The sequence below is a fragment of the Drosophila bipectinata genome, chromosome 2L (genome assembly GCF_030179905.1).
Source record: "Drosophila bipectinata strain 14024-0381.07 chromosome 2L, DbipHiC1v2, whole genome shotgun sequence".
Classification (NCBI taxonomy): domain Eukaryota; kingdom Metazoa; phylum Arthropoda; class Insecta; order Diptera; family Drosophilidae; genus Drosophila; species Drosophila bipectinata.
This window is the reverse complement of record NC_091736.1, coordinates 22,909,248-22,927,755: the sequence shown is the minus strand read 5'-3', so window position 1 is coordinate 22,927,755 and position 18,508 is coordinate 22,909,248. Positions and strand designations below refer to the sequence as shown.

The 18,508-nt window shown below is 34.1% G+C and overlaps 1 protein-coding gene across 1 annotated transcript in view; it reads right to left on the bottom strand.

The window, feature by feature from the left end:
* The window catches only part of hrm (solute carrier family 16 member hermes), a 30,471-nt gene extending 13,550 nt beyond the window's left edge, over nt 1-16,921 (bottom strand). Inside the window, exons 1-2 of the mRNA XM_043213702.2 lie at nt 16,563-16,921; nt 1,856-1,958 (exon numbers count right to left, since the gene is read on the bottom strand). Coding sequence (XP_043069637.1) covers nt 1,856-1,955 — 100 coding nt within the window. The 5' untranslated portion in view covers nt 1,956-1,958; nt 16,563-16,921. The remainder of the gene's footprint in view (nt 1-1,855; nt 1,959-16,562) is intronic.
* Nucleotides 16,922-18,508: the final 1,587 nt, after the last annotated feature.

Genomic DNA, 18,508 nt, shown 5'->3' with positions numbered 1-18,508 from the left:
TATAATCTTTGTTAGTGAGAAGCCACCACGACGCCTGTAATAAACGACATCAAGGCTTAGTTCTATATCAGTCGAGGGGGAGAGTAGGATGCTTCGAGAGACCGTCTATCTATACAAGCGTTGATTATTTTGGCTTGTTATTGAAAAAGGCGCAAAGAGAAATTGGGAATATTGGGAAAGCTCTGTTCACCTGTCTTACGTTGAGCGCAGTGCATTTTGACACACTGCACATAGGTGGAGCATGGAAGAGACTCGTCCGTACAACGAAAGGGAACATTTTCTCAAATGACTCATTCAACGACGCATTGATGTAGGAACAATTTATTAAGAAGTTCAATACTTTTTTTTGCTTCCCTACTATATTGACTAAAGACCTTTCTTATTTTATGTAATCTTACCCAGACTTCGGGCGGAGCCGAAGTTGATATACCCTTCCAGTCAAAACCGGATATATATCGCTTAAATCGGACATAATTGGCCGATCCTTATGAGAATATCATAATATAACCAATTTGTTGCAATAAAAAAATAAAAAACAAGAAAGGAAAGCTAACTTCGGGCGGAGCCGAAGTTTATATACCCTTGCAGCTAAAACCGGATATATATCGCAAACATCGGATATAGTTGGCCGATCCTTATGAAATTTGGTAGGATGGATCAAAATATAATCTGTACCAAGTTCCAGCTTTCTATCTTCAAAAACACAAAAGTTGGGTCATTTCCGATCGTTCAGTTATATGGCAGCTATAGGATATAGTCGGCCGATCCTAATGAAATTTGGTAGGTTGGATCAACTAACCAAAAATAGAGTCTGTACTAAATTCCAGCTTTCTATCTTCAAAAACACGAAAGTTGGGTCATTTCCGATCGTTGAGTTATATGGCAGCTATAGGATATAGTCGGCCGATCCTTATGAAATTTGGCATGTCGTATTATTTTGCCAAAAATAGCTCTCATGTCAAATTTGAACTCTCTAACTCTAAAAACACCAAAGTTATACCATTTCCGATCAATCAGTTATATGGCAGCTATAGGATACAGTCGGCCGATCCCGGCCGTTCCGACTTATATACTGCGTGCAAAGGAAAGAAGGGTGTGTGCAAAGTTTCAAGACGATAGCTTTAAAACTGAGAGACTAGTTTGCGTAGAAACAGACAGACGGACAGACGGACATGCTCATATCAACTCAGGAGGTGATCCTGATCAAGAATATATATACTTTATAGGGTCGGAGATGTCTCCTTCACTGCGTTGCACACTTTTGGACAAAATTATAATACCCTCTGCAAGGGTATAACAAGTCCCAAACATCCCAAGTCCCAGAAATTGGGTAGGTGGGATCAACTGACCAAAAATAGAATCTGTACGAAGTTTCAACTTTTTATCGTCAAAAACATGAAAGTAGGATCATTTCCGATTGTTCAGTTATATGGCAGCTATAAGTTATAGTCAGCCGATCCTAATGAAATTTTGTATGTCGTAATATTTTGCAAAAATATCATTCGTACGAAATTTGAACTCTAAAACTAAAACAACAAAGTTATAGCATTTCCGATCAATCAGTTATATGGCAGCTATAGAATATAGTCGGCCGATTCCGGTCCCTCCGACTTATATACTGCGTGCAAAGGAAAGAAGGGTGGGTGCAAAGTTTCAATTCGATAGCTTTAAAACTGAGAGACTAGTTTGCGTAGAAACAGACAAACATGCTCATATCAACTCAGTCGGTGATCCTGATGAAGAATATATGTATACACTTTATACTTGCACACTTGTGACCAAAATTATAATACCCTCTACAAGGGTATAAAAATAGTAACTTAAAATATAAGTGAACAATTTCATTATTACTGACCGGTTTTATTACTATTCGTATTTGAAGTCCCATTTATATTATGATCTTTAATTTTTGCTTTGTTAGATGTTTTTGTACCAATAATTCTTCCCTTTTGCATGGTCTGAAAAATAGAGAAAAAAATGTATTTAAAAATTGGATTGAAACAAAACAAAGGTCGAATAAAGTTTTTCTTCATTGAACTAGCATTAAACGATGACCTTCTGGCCGAGGATCACGTTCTTTTTAATTTCCTTTTTCTGTGAATTTATTTCTGCGCAACCTTTCTTGATATCGGACTCGTAATAATAGATCTTCCTCGATTTCTTGTCCCGTAAACTGTCATAAAAATCTGTTATGTATGTCAAATTATTCAGAATCATTAATGCTAAAATTATGCCACGTATTAGTTTGTTGACCTTTGAAAGTTTTCGTCTCACTTACTGTAAACCTAGATTGCAATATGTTTGAAAATGTTGTGAATTTGACATTATTTTTTTTCAAATTTGTCGGGTCAGCCAGCAACACAGCGGTTTAATGTTAATATTTAATGTAATGTTTATTTATTTAGGCTTAAGTTTGTACAAAACGCTTAGTTGGCCGCAAGCCGACTTTCTCTCGGCCACTCGACTCAACAGGCATTTCTTTAGAGTTTTAGCTTCGCAATGTCTAGGTCGGGCCGCCCTCTCCATTACCGAGACCTTATGTTCGCAATGACTAGTCGGGCCGCCCTCTCTGTAAATTACTTGAGTCTCGGCATGCACCATGAGCTGGTCTATTTGCTGATCATCCGGCTTCATTTGCATGCAGAAATAAACATTTTTATAACGTTTAAAATTAAATATAATTTGCCTTTTTATACCCTTGCAGAGGGTATTATAATTTTGGTCAAAAGTGTGCAACGCAGTGAAGGAGACATATCCGACCCTATAAAGTATATATATTCTTGATCAGGATCACCTCCTGAGTTGATATGAGCATGCCCGTCTGTCCGTCTGTCTGTCCGTCTGTCTGTTTCTACGCAAACTAGTCTCTCAGTTTTAAAGCTATCGTCTTGAAACTTTGCACACACCCTTCTTTCCTTTGCACGCAGTATATAAGTCGGAACGGCACGGATCGGCCGACTATATCCTATAGCTGCCATATAACTGATTGATCGGAAATAATATAACTTTGGTGTTTTTAAAGTTAGAGAGTTCAAATTTTAGGTGAGAGCTATTTTTGGCAAAATAATACGACCTGCTAAATTTCGTAAGGATCGGCCGACTATATCCTATAGCTGCCATACAACTGAACGATCGGAAATGACCCAACTTTAACCCAAGTCGTGTTTTTGAAGATAGAAAGCTGGAACTTGGTACAGATTATATATTTGGTCAGTTGATCCGACCTACCAAATTTCATTAGGATCGGCCGACTATATCCTATAGCTGCCATATAACTGAACGATCGGAAATGGTACTTGGTAGAGAAACTTTCGTATTTTTGAAGATAGAAGTTTGGGACTTTTTTTAGATTTTGTATTGTAAAAAATTGGATTACATATTCCTATTGCCATAAGGATCGGCCAACTATATCCGATGTTTGCAATATATATCCGGTTTTAACTGCAAGGGTATATAAACTTCGGCTCCGCCCGAAGTTAGCTTTCCTTTCTTGTTTATTTACGGTATTGAAAAATCCCAATGACCAAACAAAAATTTTTTTTTTTTTATAAAAACTTGTTTGCCTGATTTAAAAATTGCTTACAGTATAATAACAAAGCAACATAAAATGGTACAATTTGGTACAATGGACGGTCCGATCAATTTTGTTAACAAATCCCTCGCCTTCTTGTTTGTTTCTTAATCTTTCTTTTTGGTCTCGAACGCTCCGCTAGTGTAAGGCGTTAAGCAGCGCTCGATTATTGTTATTCTTTTTATGCAATCGTTCGCGACAATTATTAAAATTCAATTATCTGTAAGATAATATTATAATTTTGCAGCTACAGAAAACGCTCGGAAACATAACAGTGGGAAAGGAACTTGAATAATTTTGTGATCTTTGCAGCTAATTACCTTTACAATTGTACAAAAAATAAAAAAAAATAAAAAATTTGGAATTAAATAGGTAGGTCACAAAAATCTTCCGGGGAAAAATGTTTTAGGAAACATCATAAAGGCATACAATTAAATGTATTAAATCGGAGGTTTCAACTTTCAATAAATATTCCGAAGATATTGTCACTGCTAGATGCTATTTTTATACCCAGAGGGTATTATAATGTTGTCCAAAGTGTGCAACGCAGTGGAGGAGACATCTCCGACCCTATAGATTATATATATTCTTGATCAGGATCACCTCCTGAGTTGATATAAGCATATCCGTCTGTCTGTTTCTGTTTCTGAAACTAGTCTCTCAGTTTAAAAGCTATCGTCTTGAAACTTTGCACACACCCTTATTTCCTTTGCACGCAGCATTTAAGTCGGAACGGCCGGGATCGGCCGACTATATCCTATAGCTGCCATATAACTGATTGATCGGAAATGCGTTTTAGAGTTAGAAATGAATTTTTAGAGTTAGAGAGTTCGGATTTTGAACGAATGCTATTTTTGACAAAATACAACTCCCACAAAATTTCAGGATTTCAAGGATCGGCCAACTATATCCTATAGCTGCCATGTAACTGAACGATCGGAATTGACGCAACTTTAGTGTTTTTGAGAATAGACAGTTGGAACTTCGTACAGATTCTATTTGTGGTCAGTTGATCCGACCCACCAAATTTCATATCGGCCGACTATATCTTATAGCTGCCATATAACTGAACGATCGGAAATGGTATTTGGTGTTAGGTAAAAATACCAACTTTTTTATTTTTGAAGATAAAAGCTTGGCGCTTTTTTTTAAAGATTTTTTATTGTAACAAATTTGGTTATATTATAATATTCTCATAATGATCGGCCCACTACATCCGATTTTTGCGATATACATATATCCGGTTTTAACTGTAAGAGTATATCATCTTTGGCTCCGCCCAAAGTTAGCTTTCCTTTCTTGTTTAAAATGAGTTGGTATACAAAATAATATGTACTAAAAAATTTAAAAATTTAAATTCAATTTAAAATGATACATGTAAAAAATAATATGTACTAAAAAAAACGTAAATACAAAGACTCTTTTTATTGCGGTCTTTCAGAAGTAGGGGAATGGCTAGTGCACCAGGTAGCATTCCTACATTCATCATGAAGCTTGAAGGACCAACCGACATAAGGGGCGCTGTCGCATCACATTCGGTCCGAAACGCGGGAACCGACTTATTAGGTAAATAAAGAAATTAGAAAGCTAACGACGAAGAATTACTTCTAAAGTTTAAAATAAATGTTTTTAAGATTGAAGGACAGGAAAGTAAGATAATAGGGTAGAGTTATTGTAGTTCATGATGTCATGTTGTGCACATGTCAAACTAAAATGGGTAAGGAATAGAGGACTAAAGATCCTAGTCATTTTATTAAGAATAATAAAATTTAATCGTGTTAGTAAGCGCTGGCTATCTATGTATATCACCATTTATAAGGTTGTGCAGAAAAACGACACCCAACATTGTTCTACCATTTGATAAATGTTTTATAAGGGTAATTGACGGGTAATTATTGGTAAGAGTTATGATACGATACAAAGAAAGATTATTAGCATTTCAGTTAAGACCTCTTCTGAAATGCAAACGTTAAGATATTATTTGAACAGATTCTATACTGTCTTCATGTACTCCCTATCCCCAATATCTCCAGACATATGAACAGTACTCCAGTATCGGACGAACCAAAGAAATAATTCAACTTTTATTAATAAAGGGTAGTTAAATTCTTCTGACCACCTTTTAACAAACCCAAGGACACCTTAAGCCTTAGTAATTTTGTGGAAATATGGTCCGCAAACTTGAGTCTAATAGGAAATCAACATCTTTAATCTGAGTAAAGTTTTTTAAGGCAATCCCATAGAGCGAATACGTAGCCTGCGTAGGGCAAGAGCGATAAAAAGACATACGCTTGCATTTTGAGTGCATTTTAAGTTACGGTTAAACATTTGCTAAACACCATTTTCGAAAATTTTCGAGATCGGACAGAAGTTTTCATTGGGCAGAAGCAGATTTATTCTGAAGACAAACATTCATACATAAGTACTAGCAAGATCGTTAAAGCAAGGAGCAATTCATGAAAAAAAGAGTAAAGAGTAACGGACCAAGATGACTTCCTTGAGGGACGAATGTTCATTTTTAAATAAGACTCCTTGTGTTCTTCCGTCTAGCTGGAGATCCACGTTAGGAGGTCTGTAAGAAATCTTAGAATATTCGGTTTTCGCAACTGGAGTGATTGACTGAATCGAACGATTTACGAAGTCTGTGTAAAGAACATCAGTTTAAAATCCATTTCGGAGGCCATCTATGACAAAGGATGTCAACAAAAATAAATAATTGGTGATGAAGCATCCCTTATTCAAGCAATGCTGACATGGAGTAATGATCGAAGAGCAAAGCTGTTGCAAATGAGGATTAATTAATTTTTCGAAAAACTTTAGAATGGCCGACAATTTTGAAATGCCTCTGTAGTTCGCAGAATCTGACTTTTTCTCTTTTTGATGTAAGGGAATCATGAAAAATTCCTTCCACTTACAAGAAAAAATGGAGGTTTCCAAAAATAAGTTGAAAACTCTATATAGATGTGTCCACAGAGCCCTGGCACAGGATTTAAGCACACAGTCTGGTACTCCATCGGGGCCTAGCGAATCAACGAGTTTGATCCTCCTTATGCACGGTCTATACTACTGCAGGTTTTTTTTATATTTAAGTAAGAGCCTATTTTTAGTATTGTTTAAGTTCGTTAGGCACCTTGTAAACCAAGGAGGATATGTTGAAGCGGATGGATATTTCCATGGCACACATGAGACAAAAAATGTATTGAAAATATGGTAAAATTTTTGTAAGTGACAATAAGATCGGTGCATGGCAGAATATTGAACCAATCATATGTATCGATAAGGCTATAAGGTTTGTGAAAATCAGACTTACGGAAACAGCAAATCTTATTTGGCACGCAAGGAAACTTCAAGTTTCGACAGAAAACTCAAGAGTGGGGTGATATTGATCCTCTGGTGTTCAAAGGGCAAAGCTCTGGCAAAAGTGATACCATCAGGATAAGACATAAGTCTAACTGCCGACCTAACGAATTTCTAACATGGTTAATTTTCCTTAGGGATATGTCAAACATGCCAGCGGTTAAATCATGGTGCGTGAATAGCAGACAAATAATGCCAGTATGTGGGCGGTTCGGCCGAAGGAGGTATGGAACAGGTAAAACATAAAGATTTACCGGTAAATATGATTTTAATGGAAATACATTGTAAATCACAAAACTTTTGTGATTTCACCTCTTCAGAAGCGAGATTTAAGTCTACCGAAATAAGGACTCCTCCCCTCTTCACAGAGGTCCATCACGTCTTACTTGGAAAAACTTCGGAGCTAAAGATCTCCGGCTTTAACAAAGTTTTTGTAAAGGCTATAATGTAGGATGGAAAGAAATATCTGACTATACATACAATCAGTATCAGTATCAGCAAAGATTATAAAGAACATAGATGGGACATCTCAAACAAAAACAAGAAAGCAAAGCTAACTTCGGGCGGAGCCGAAGTTGATATACCCTTGCAGCTAAAACCGGATATATATCGCAAAAATCGGATATAGTTGGCCGATCCTTATGATTACATCATAATAAAACCAATTAATTACAATAAAAAATCAAAAAAAAAGTCCCAAGCTTCTATCTTCAAAAATACAAAAGTTGATATTTCTACCAAATACCATTTCCGATCGTTCAGATATATGGCTATAGGATATAGTCGGCCGATCCTAATGAAATTTTGTAGGTCGGATTAACTGACCAAAAATATAATTTGTACCAAGTTCCAGCTTTCTATCTTCAAAAACACGAAAGTTGAGTCATTTCCGATCGTTCAGTTATATACGCGAACTAGTCTCTCAGTTTTAAAGCTATCGACTTGAAACTTTGCACACACCCTTCTTTCCTTTGCACGCAGTAAATAAGTCGGAACGGCCGGGATCGGCCGACTATATCCTATAGCTGCCATATAACTGATTGATCGGAAATGGTATAACTTCGGTGTTTTTAGAGTGAGAGAGTTCAAATTTAACATGAGCGCTACTTTTGGCAAAATAATACGACATGCCAAATTTTGTTAGGATCGGCCGACTATATCCTATATCTGCCATATAACTGAACGATCGGAAATGAACTAACTTTCGTGTTTTTGAAGATAGAATGCTGAAACTTAGTACAGATTCTATTTTTGGTCAGTTGATCCAACCTACCAAATTTCATTAGGATCGGCCGACTATATCTTATAGCTGCCATATAACTGAACGATCGGAAATGGTATTTGGTAGATATATCAACTTTCGTATTTTTAAAGATAGAAGCTTGGGACTTTTTTTTAGATTTTTTATTGTAATTAATTGGTTTTATTATGATGTAATCATAAGGATCGGGGAACTATATTTGATGTTTGCGATATATATTCGGTTTTAACTGCACGGGTATATCAACTTCGGCTCCGCCCGAAGTTAGCTTTGCTTTCTTGTTTTTTTTTGTTATTAACTAAAAAAATACGATATGTCGCGCTACAACTATATTTTGAAGTATCGATTTCGAAATGATCGATGTATTCAAATATCGATGTTTTTATAGCTCTACGGCAGAGGTCGGCACGGCCCTATCTCGGGGGCATAGGAAATTTCTCTGCCCGAGCTCTGCCACACACACACAGTATAAATGTGTGAAACGTCATGCTCACAGTCTACTTTCTGCTATTCGTTACTAAGACTAATGCGGTAAAATCATATCAATGTATTGCGGTGCCGACCACTGCTCTACGGTCATCTCATACATTAATAAAGAAGTATAAAAAAAAACGTTTAAAACGTTTTCTTCTTCAACAGAAGAAAATAAACGAATGCATAGAGTGTGTTAAAAACCATTCGCGACATTCGGCTGCATTCCTCATTCCAAATGATTTCATTTTTATAGCGGGTTCCACTACGCGCTCTGACAATGTGACGTAGAACCTACACTCATAGAGATTTCTACAGCGTGTTCCACTATGAACTGAGACGATGTAAAGGTGATTTAAAATTTTTTTATTTTTCTTGATTGTATTGGAAAACATTTAAAAACAATTAAAATATAAAATAAATAAATTTAAAATAAACAAAAACTTGAAGTCTTGAGCCTGATTAGAACTCGTTTCACTCCGCACATCAGACAAGCAGCCAATAGCCGAGTAGGCTATTCCTCATTCGGTGTCTAGCGAAAAATGTCTTTAACTTAACTTGTCACGCAGTGGAACCCGCTCCTTTCAGCGGAATCCAGCGCTAGAACCCGCCAAAGGAAGACTTTTGTTTCTATGAGATGTCCTTTTTTTTTATATAACTAACCTTTAACGTTTTAACTTTAAGGGGTTATATACAGTTGTACCGCGCAAAAATGGTATTTTATAGATTTTTTTTTTTACACCATAGAAAATATTTATGAAAAATGTTTTACCGACGTTGTTTAGTACATGTTTCTGGGTACTTAAGGGGACCCCCCCCATTCTCGATTTTAAATTTTGACGATTTTCAATGGGCTGGCAAATGAACATAAATTATTTTTTAGGGTTGTAACTGTGCTTACATATATTAAGACACAAAAAGGAAAAAAATCATTTCACAGAATTTTTTTTTGTTTTGTTTTTGTTGTTGTTTTTTGTGATCAAAGAAAAGCCCTTCTTTTCGGCGGCGCATGTGATTTCCGCTCACTGGAACATCTGAATCCAAAAATTCTAACGGGATTAGAAAAAGTACATGTTTGGCTCTCGTATGAACTAGGATTATTAACTTCGCTCAAAAATTAACAAAATGGTGGACCTTTGAAATTTTTTTTTCGAAATTTCCATTTTTTTCAGCCACAAATCGAGTTGAAAAGTAAAGAAGATCTTCACCGATTCGATTTATCCTAGTTCATACGAGAGCTATATATGTATAGAATAACGTGTTAAAATTTGGAACCGATTGGATTAATAGTTTTTGAGTAACTTCATGCGCCAGTCGTAAAAACACTGTTTCGAGAAAAACGCGTTTAAAGTTTTGAAATGGCTCTCGCCGTCGCCTGAGGCTTCCACCATAAATCGGCTATATCTTTAAGAGTTTTTGATATTTTTACTTGAAATTTTCAGGGAACATTCTTGAATAGTTACAAGTTCGAATTAAATTAAAAAAAAAAAACGATTTTTTAAAACCGAGAATGGGGGGGGTCCCCTTAATTAAATTTTTTCATAAAAAAATATTACATAATAAAAATGTTATAGCCGAATTCCCGGATTGTCTTTTTTCGATGGTGTCTTGCGGTGGACATGATATCCCAAAAACGGTTTGTCTGAAATCCAAAATTCAAAAAAATTTAGTTAGTGTATTGTATTGTCTAGACCGTGAACGAAAGATATTTAAAAAATTTGATAAAAAAAAATGGTTTAACGGTTTTAACAAAAAATGTACTTTTTTAACCCTTTACATGGCAATAACTCCGATTTTCTTGATTTTTTTTTGTTCGGTAGATAAGTAAGTAGATACACTTCTTTTTATTTTTTTTTAAGGTTGGTTTTTCTTAATTTTTTTTACAAAAAGCAAAAAAAATATAATTTTTTAAACTAAGCGAAATTAATGATTTAATTGTATAATAATGCAATAAACACAAAAACTCAATAATATACAACTAAATATAATATTTACCTGTTTTTAAACATTAATTGAATCAACTATACAATTTTTTTTGATTTTTTATATTTTGTATCAGAAACTGCACAACCAATTCAGATTACCACATTCACCAAATTGGTTGGAAAAGTAATCACCTGTTGAGTATTGGACAGAATTCTGAGTGATCAACACTTTTCATATAAAAAACGAAAGTTTCTGAACTGCATAAAAAAGTTTTTATACAGTTTTGTAACGCAGGTTGATAAATAATTGAATTTAAACGGCATGATGCAGATCTGCATCACCACCATGTAAAGGGTTAAGGTATAAGATTTTCGATTTTTATGCTTTAAAAAAGGAGTTTTCAAAAAAATTGAAAATCCCTCGTTCACGGACTAGCTAATAACATAATAAATAAGTGGTAATATAATTGGTGTTGATCGGATTAGTAGTTTTTTAGTAATCGTGTCCACCGCAAAGGTAATTTCGAAAAATCAAAATTCTGAGATAATCGCGTTTAAAGTTTCACGTTTGATCAAGTTTTATGTGTAGGTAGTGCGCTTTAAATAGCTACAACTTCGGTTCTAATGCTCCGATCGTTATGAATTTTTGTGAGAGTATTCTCAACAATATATACTTAAAGCAAAGATTACACAGTACATAGATGGGACATCTCATACAAAGAAAAATTTTCTATGGCGGGTTCCAGCAGTGGAACCCGCTGGAACGAGCGCGACAAGTTAAGTTTGAGAAATTTTTCGCGCGACAAAGAATGAGGAATAGCCGAGTGGTAGAAGGCTTGGCTGGTGTGCAAAGTAAAACGAGTTCAATCCAGGCTCGGGAAGTCCATTTTTTTAAATTTTAAATCTATTTATATTATTGTTTTATTATTTTAATGTGTTTTCCTAAATTTATAATCCAGAAAAAAAATACAAAATTGTAAAATCATCTTAACGTCGCCTCAGTTCGTAGTGGAACCCGCTGTAAAAATGTCTATAAGTGCGGGTTCTACGGCATTTTGGTAGGCCTCGTATTTCAGCGGGTTCCACGACGGAAAAAATGAAAACATTTGAGAGCGGGTTCCACGACAAACGGCTGGCAGATGAAATAGGGAGAGAGAGAATTCTATTTTTAGATCGTAACATCTTTGGAACGATGAAAGTTTGAAACGTTGTAATCGAACCAATGTAAGAGTAAAGAGATCAGATATATCTTCTACTATCCTTACTTGTCAACTTTGTTTTTGGTATAGATTCTAGCGCCTCCTTTAAGACCAATTTTAAGTATCATAAAATCAACTTCGAGGGTAGCCTAGATGGATAGTGCGTGGTCCTTATTCATGGGGTCCTGGGTTCGACTTCATTAGCGGGCGGTTGTTTCGATTTTGATAAAGTTTTAGTTTTATGATTCTTTTTATATTTACTTTTATATTTTTAATTTTTTATTTTTACTTTTAATTTTTACGTTATTATTATTATTTTTAATTGCATTCTATAACAATTAAAGTAAAAAAAAGTGACGGACGTGTCGGATGACAAAATGCCGGAAGGACTCCCTTAAAATTTTATTCCGCAAAAATAAAAAAAAATAATTATAAAAGAACGAAAAAGTTCAAAGTCCTTACGAGAATTGGAACACAGAAAAATTACACATAGAGTAACTACTCTATGCATTACGCTACCATCCTGTCTCGATCTGCGGCGATCAAAAATACTATTTCTTCTACCAAGTACCACATCGGCGCATCGAAAACAGAAACGAGAAATAGAAATTGAAATTTAGAAGCCAAAACATTTTTACTCCGTCGTTCGAGCAGTCACACATACACACATAGGTTCACATTTTTTTTGACGGATACATGTAATGAGTTCTAAAAATAGAATCGTATGCATGTGCGTTTCCCCCCTCACCAACAAGCTCGACGAAAAAAGTTGACCGTTTTGGGCCCTGATGTCCCATCTATGTACTTTATAATCTTTGCTTAAAGAATACGCAATAAAAATAAAAGGCGCTTCAGAAATTTCCAATTTATGGAGGCGGAAAAGAGCGTAGCAAAAATTTGGAACAGATTTGAACTGCGTGGGCATTATAGGAGTCTCCATGCCAAATACTTTCGCTCTATCTTTTAAGTCTCTGAGAAAAAGTATCTTTAAAAATACATTTTTTTGTGTAATTTCTCATACCTTTCTTATACCTATAAAATGTAATTTTAAATGTTATGCCTTTCTTATGTAATTTCTTACACCTTTCTAATACCTATAAAATATTTTCGTCATCAAATTTGATATTTCCAAATTTGGGCTTGGCATGCAGGTTTGCCCTCGGGATTTACCTCCTCAAAAGGTTTTTAATTTGATTTACCCCTTGGACATCAACAGAGAACATGTATAGGACTATATATGTATATTGTATACGGACTACATTAAAAATGTAACCATGCCTTTTACATAACTCGAACTTGGACAGCCCCTAATCACTTTAGCGCCTATTCAATCTATTCCAGACTTTAAAGGTATCTTTAAATTGATCTTAATTGAGCTATATTGCTCTCATTAAATTTTTATATAGACAATAAAGAAAATAAAGAATTGATTCAGTAACAGTATAACAATTCAATAGACTCTCTCTTTTGTTTTTCGTAGTTTTAGGCCAAAAGTGTGTTTAGGATTGAAGACGATTTCTTTGAACCTTTAAAATAAATAAATTCCTGATTAGGTCAGCTTCGGAGTCGATATAAACATGTACATACGTCTGTTTGTTTCTACGCGAACTAGTCTTACAGTTTTAGAGATATTGACTTTGTAAGCATCCTTTTTATACCCGGTATTCGTAAAGTAAAAGGCTATATTGTAGTCGTGTAAATGTATGTAACATAGAGAAGGAATCATCACCGACCCAATAAAGTTTATATATTCTTGATCAGCATCATCAGCCAAGTCGATATAGCCGTGTCTGTCTGTCCGTATGAACGCGTGGATCCAAGAGACTAAAAGAGAAAAAGCTAGGATTTGACATGGCCAAATAATGACTACGCAGTTAAAGTTTGTTTAAAATTTTTGACTACCTTTTGATGCCAATTTTTAGGAGGTATACCTATAGTACATATGCATTTCCCATACAAAGGTATATCTCTTGGACTTCAATGACTATAAAAGATAAGTGATAGTGCTGTTACTTTAAATTGAACGTAGTATTTTTTGGTCGTCTAACATCGGGGGTCAACAAATCCTTCTCATCAGTCCTAAGGACCTTCTTAAATTTTTGCAGGATCTGTAGTTTCTTGGCAGCAATCAGAGTCTCTAATCAATATGTTTGCAGAGGATCTCTTCTAGATCGAGTATACCACTTATGAAACGTCATGCTCTCAGCCTACTTTCTTCCATTCGTTACTAATTCTAATGCATTAAAACAGTGGTCGGCACGGCCCTATCCCGAGGGCATAGGAAATTTCTCTGCCCGAGCTCTGCCACACACACACAGTATAAATGTGTGAAACGTCATGCTCACAGCCTACTTTCTGCTATTCGTTACTAACACTCATGCGTTTAAATCATATCAATGTATTGGTGCCGACCACTGCATTAAAATGATAATAATGTATAGGGTGCAGACCACTGCATTTTGTCTCAAAAGCCGAAATTTTTTTTTTTTGTGTGAAATAATTCAATATTTTCAGGTAATTCAGCTTTTCAATGTCGTTTTGTTTAAGCATAAAAACACGGGAAAATGTTCACAACTTGCATCTAGTGAGGCAATTAAAGCTAACATTTAAAGCTAAAAGTGTCTTTATAGAAAATATAGATCAAGGTATGTACGTACATTTTTAATTTTAAAGGTTTTTCTATATTTATATGTATATGTTTCTATTGCTTTATCCAATGTGTTGCAAATATGTTGTTCTAGGTTATTCTAACAAAAGTAGATGTGTTCTGATAAGGTTTTCTTTTAAGTGCCTCTAAGTGCCTTGGAAAGGTTTAAATGCAACGTTTTTAACAAATTACTATAAAATAAATTTTTAGTAATGGTTTTTTGCCACTTTTCGAAAAAACAATACATGTTGCAGGTTTTTATGAGTTCTCTAATGCAGCGTTCCGGAAGGACGACGCAGTTAGAGGTTTAAAATTAATTTAATAACTAATGAATCCATATTTAGTAAAAGTTTTAGTTCTTTTTAAGAAAAACTTAAGTTTATGTAAAAATTAAGTAATAATGGAAATATGGCGCACTCTTGATATAGGCGGCGGGCATAGGCGTGGTCAAATTTCAAAAACAACAAAATTCGACAAAAATAGTTTAAGCATAAATTTGAGCGCAGGATCTCTAATTTATTGGAGTTTATACAAAAAAAACGGCTTTTCGGCCCAACATCAAGGGCCGAGAAAATCAACCAATTTTTTGTTTTTATATTCTATGAAGCCTGGAAGCCCTATTGAACGAACGTCTATTTTTGTAGTCGGTCCTATGAGCCTTGTTAAAATCAAATCGATTTTGTTGATCCTACGCATTCATATGCATATGCATTCCCATCATAGAGGGGAACGGGTTCTCTGGGTTAAAAAGATTAAGACTGTGGTTAAGACTAAATAAAGCAAAAAAAAATGATGAATTTTCAATGTCACAAGCCAAAAAAAAACAAAATTAAATTCAATCTTTCCCTAAAATATCGGCTTTTTAAAAAATCCTTTAAAAGGGATGTTTAAAAGGGAAACATCAAAACTAATTTGTGGATTTTTGTCAAATTTTCTGCTTCTAGAAGTTCCACTCTAAAAAGCAGATTGAAATAAAAAAATTTTGGTTATACATATATACATATGTACATACATGCACATATATACAAAAAAGCTACATATTTATCCATCATTAAAATATAAGAATCAGCCAACTATGTATATTTTTTAGCTGCCATGTAACAAAACGACAGGTAAGGTAATCAATTTTGTTTTTTTATACACAATTAAAATAAATTTATAAATATAATATTATAAAATATATATATGTATATAATTTATATTATATACATTCATACATACAAATTTAAATCGAACTCATATGTGCCTATCTTAAAATACAAGTTTCTTTTTAATTGTAATTTATCCGTCCGAAAATTTCCTTTTTCTTTATTTCAATTTTTTTTTACTCGTACGAATGGGACTGAGCTGCATTTCTAGATTTATTCACGCCCACTAAAGGGTTCACCATAAAATTCTAATTGAAACGTGAAGGCTTAAACAAAAATTAAAGTTAAAAGTAGTTCGTAGGACAAGCAAAAATCATATTTGTACATTATAACATATTACTCAATATTCTATTCAGCTAAGGTATCATTAAAAAATTTAATTATTGTTCATAATTCCGGACAGATTTTAAATGTAACTTTTGAATGATTGATAATAAAAAAAAAAAAAAAATAAAAAAATAAAAAAATTTTTACTAAGCAACTATAAGTGTTTATACAAATTATATTATACAAATTTTTTAGATTATATGTAAATAAATATACAGTATATACACATATAAGTAGAAAGTAAAAAAAATATTTTTTTATAAAAAAAATTTGCATATTTGCGGCAAAAATGTTTATTAATTTAATAGTATTAAATATTTTATCCCGAACATGTATATTTTTTTCTTATACACTAATTTTTTTATTCACGCATATATACATATTATGTATTTGAGTGTATGCATGCTTTTATATTCTAGTTTAACATGTTTGAAATATTTTTAATTCACGAATTTTTGAATAAATACTTCTGAGCTCATAGTACTATTAATATAAAATAATTTCCCTCAACTATGTTTCAGAAATGTTGAGTACTTGATAAGAATTATAGAATGGGATCAACAGCCTCTCTTTAATTGACAATGCGTCAGCTGTTTTTGTTTTTTTCATATCGCCTTAATATATTAGAATTTTAAATCCTTTGTATGTTTACTTACCTAGAACTTGATTATTTAGCTACAGTAAATTCGTCCTTTGTAATGTCTATCTATGACGTACAAGACGTAAACGCACACCACGTTTTTGTTCAATTTATTGTTCTTTGTCGAGTAAGGGGGTTACATGGCACGCACAGGTTTTTCCGATCATTTCTTAAGCCATGAACAACACGGGTAACATTTTTTAAAATGATATTTTTGTATTTACAATGGCGGGCACGACTTGTTATTATTTGCTAATATCATTTAAAATATATACAAAACAAAGGGTGAAAAATAAAGGCAGTTCGATGATTTAATGTGCACCAATGTATCGCACTGGAAATCATCTAAAGGAGCTAACGCTTCCCGCTGACAAACAGTATTTAATATTTCTAGTGGTTTCAGACTGACATATGTTATCGAGATAACAAAAGTAGCTACATATGTATATTAAAAGTTTTACATCGATGGAGATGTTTTAGAGAGACTAACCACCAGTTTCTAAGTCTTAATTTAAAATATTATTTAAATAAAAATTTTAAAAAGAGGGAATACTTGGGTCGGAACAGACATACATAGTTGAGTGGAAATTTTAAAGAATACATGTGCTTGAGTTTAATTTTTTTGAACTAATTTTAAAGGTGTTACCCCTAGGGCACTTACGACTTCCCACTATCATTCGAAGTACATATTTTGGAATGAGCTTTTTGAAAATATCTAAACTGCTGTCAGCAGCGTTTTCAATTTAGCTATTTCCCTGATAGGTCTGGCGGTTTTCAAAAGCATATGGCGGGATATATTAAAATCTGGCGGATAGCTATTTTAAAAACAAAACTGAAGGAACGAGTCCATCTGGTACCTTCTTGTATTTTTATGTGTTACGATGCCACACTTTAATACTGGCAGTATTTTTGCATTGGAATGGTAAAAAAAACATCGATATGCCAAAAGATCTTTATATTCTTATCGATTTTCATTAGTTTTAGACCATCACCATCTGGGTATTTCACAATTTTTAAGACGTTCATGAGTGACAGTTAAAATTCCCAAGATATGTGAACAAAAACCGATGCTTGCAACAGAAATTCAGCAGATAAGGGGGACTTGATTGAAAAAATTTCAGAACTTCTCAAAAATACTTAATAAATAAATAAAATTAATAAAAATATTGTTATACTAACGTAGCTTTATATTTTAAGTATCGTCCTTATTTACTGACAGCGTCTATCTTTTTTCATATGTTAGCCTTTTTATGACCAGAAGAATAGTCAACACTGGCTGGCAGAGCCGAAATGGCCCTACAGCAGTGGTCGGCAGGGCCCTATTCCAGTGGCATGAAAAATTTCTCTGCCCGATTTCTGCGGCTCACAAACAGTATAAAACAGTGGTCGGCACCCCAATACATTGATATGATTTTACCGCATTAGTGTTAGTAACGAATAGCAGAAAGTAGGCTGTGAGCATGACGTTTCACACATTTATACTGTGTGTGTGTGGCAGAGCTCGGGCAGAGAAATTTCCTATGCCCCCGAGATAGGGCCGTGCCGACCTCTGGTATAAAACATGTGAAACGTCATGCTCGCAGCCTACTTTCTGCTATCCTTTAAGGGTGTAGATTGAAAAAATCTTTTTTTTTCTTTTTTTGGTTATACTTTTTTTGGTATTTTGGTTATATATACAATTATTATAATTATATATATATAATTATAATAGATTATTCTTTTGTAAGGTTATGGCTCTGTCCCGTACTAGAATGAAATATTTTCATCAATAAACAACAAAATGGCGAACTCACAAAAAAAAAAATTTTTTTTAATTTTAAAAATTTATTTTAAATTAATGATAAATAAAAAACTACTTTTACTGTTACTTTTTCGAACAAAATATGCAAATTTCAGCTAGATCGGTACCATAGAATTTTGTGAATCACCTGCGCCGCACACATAAATGTCGTTCCGAGAAAA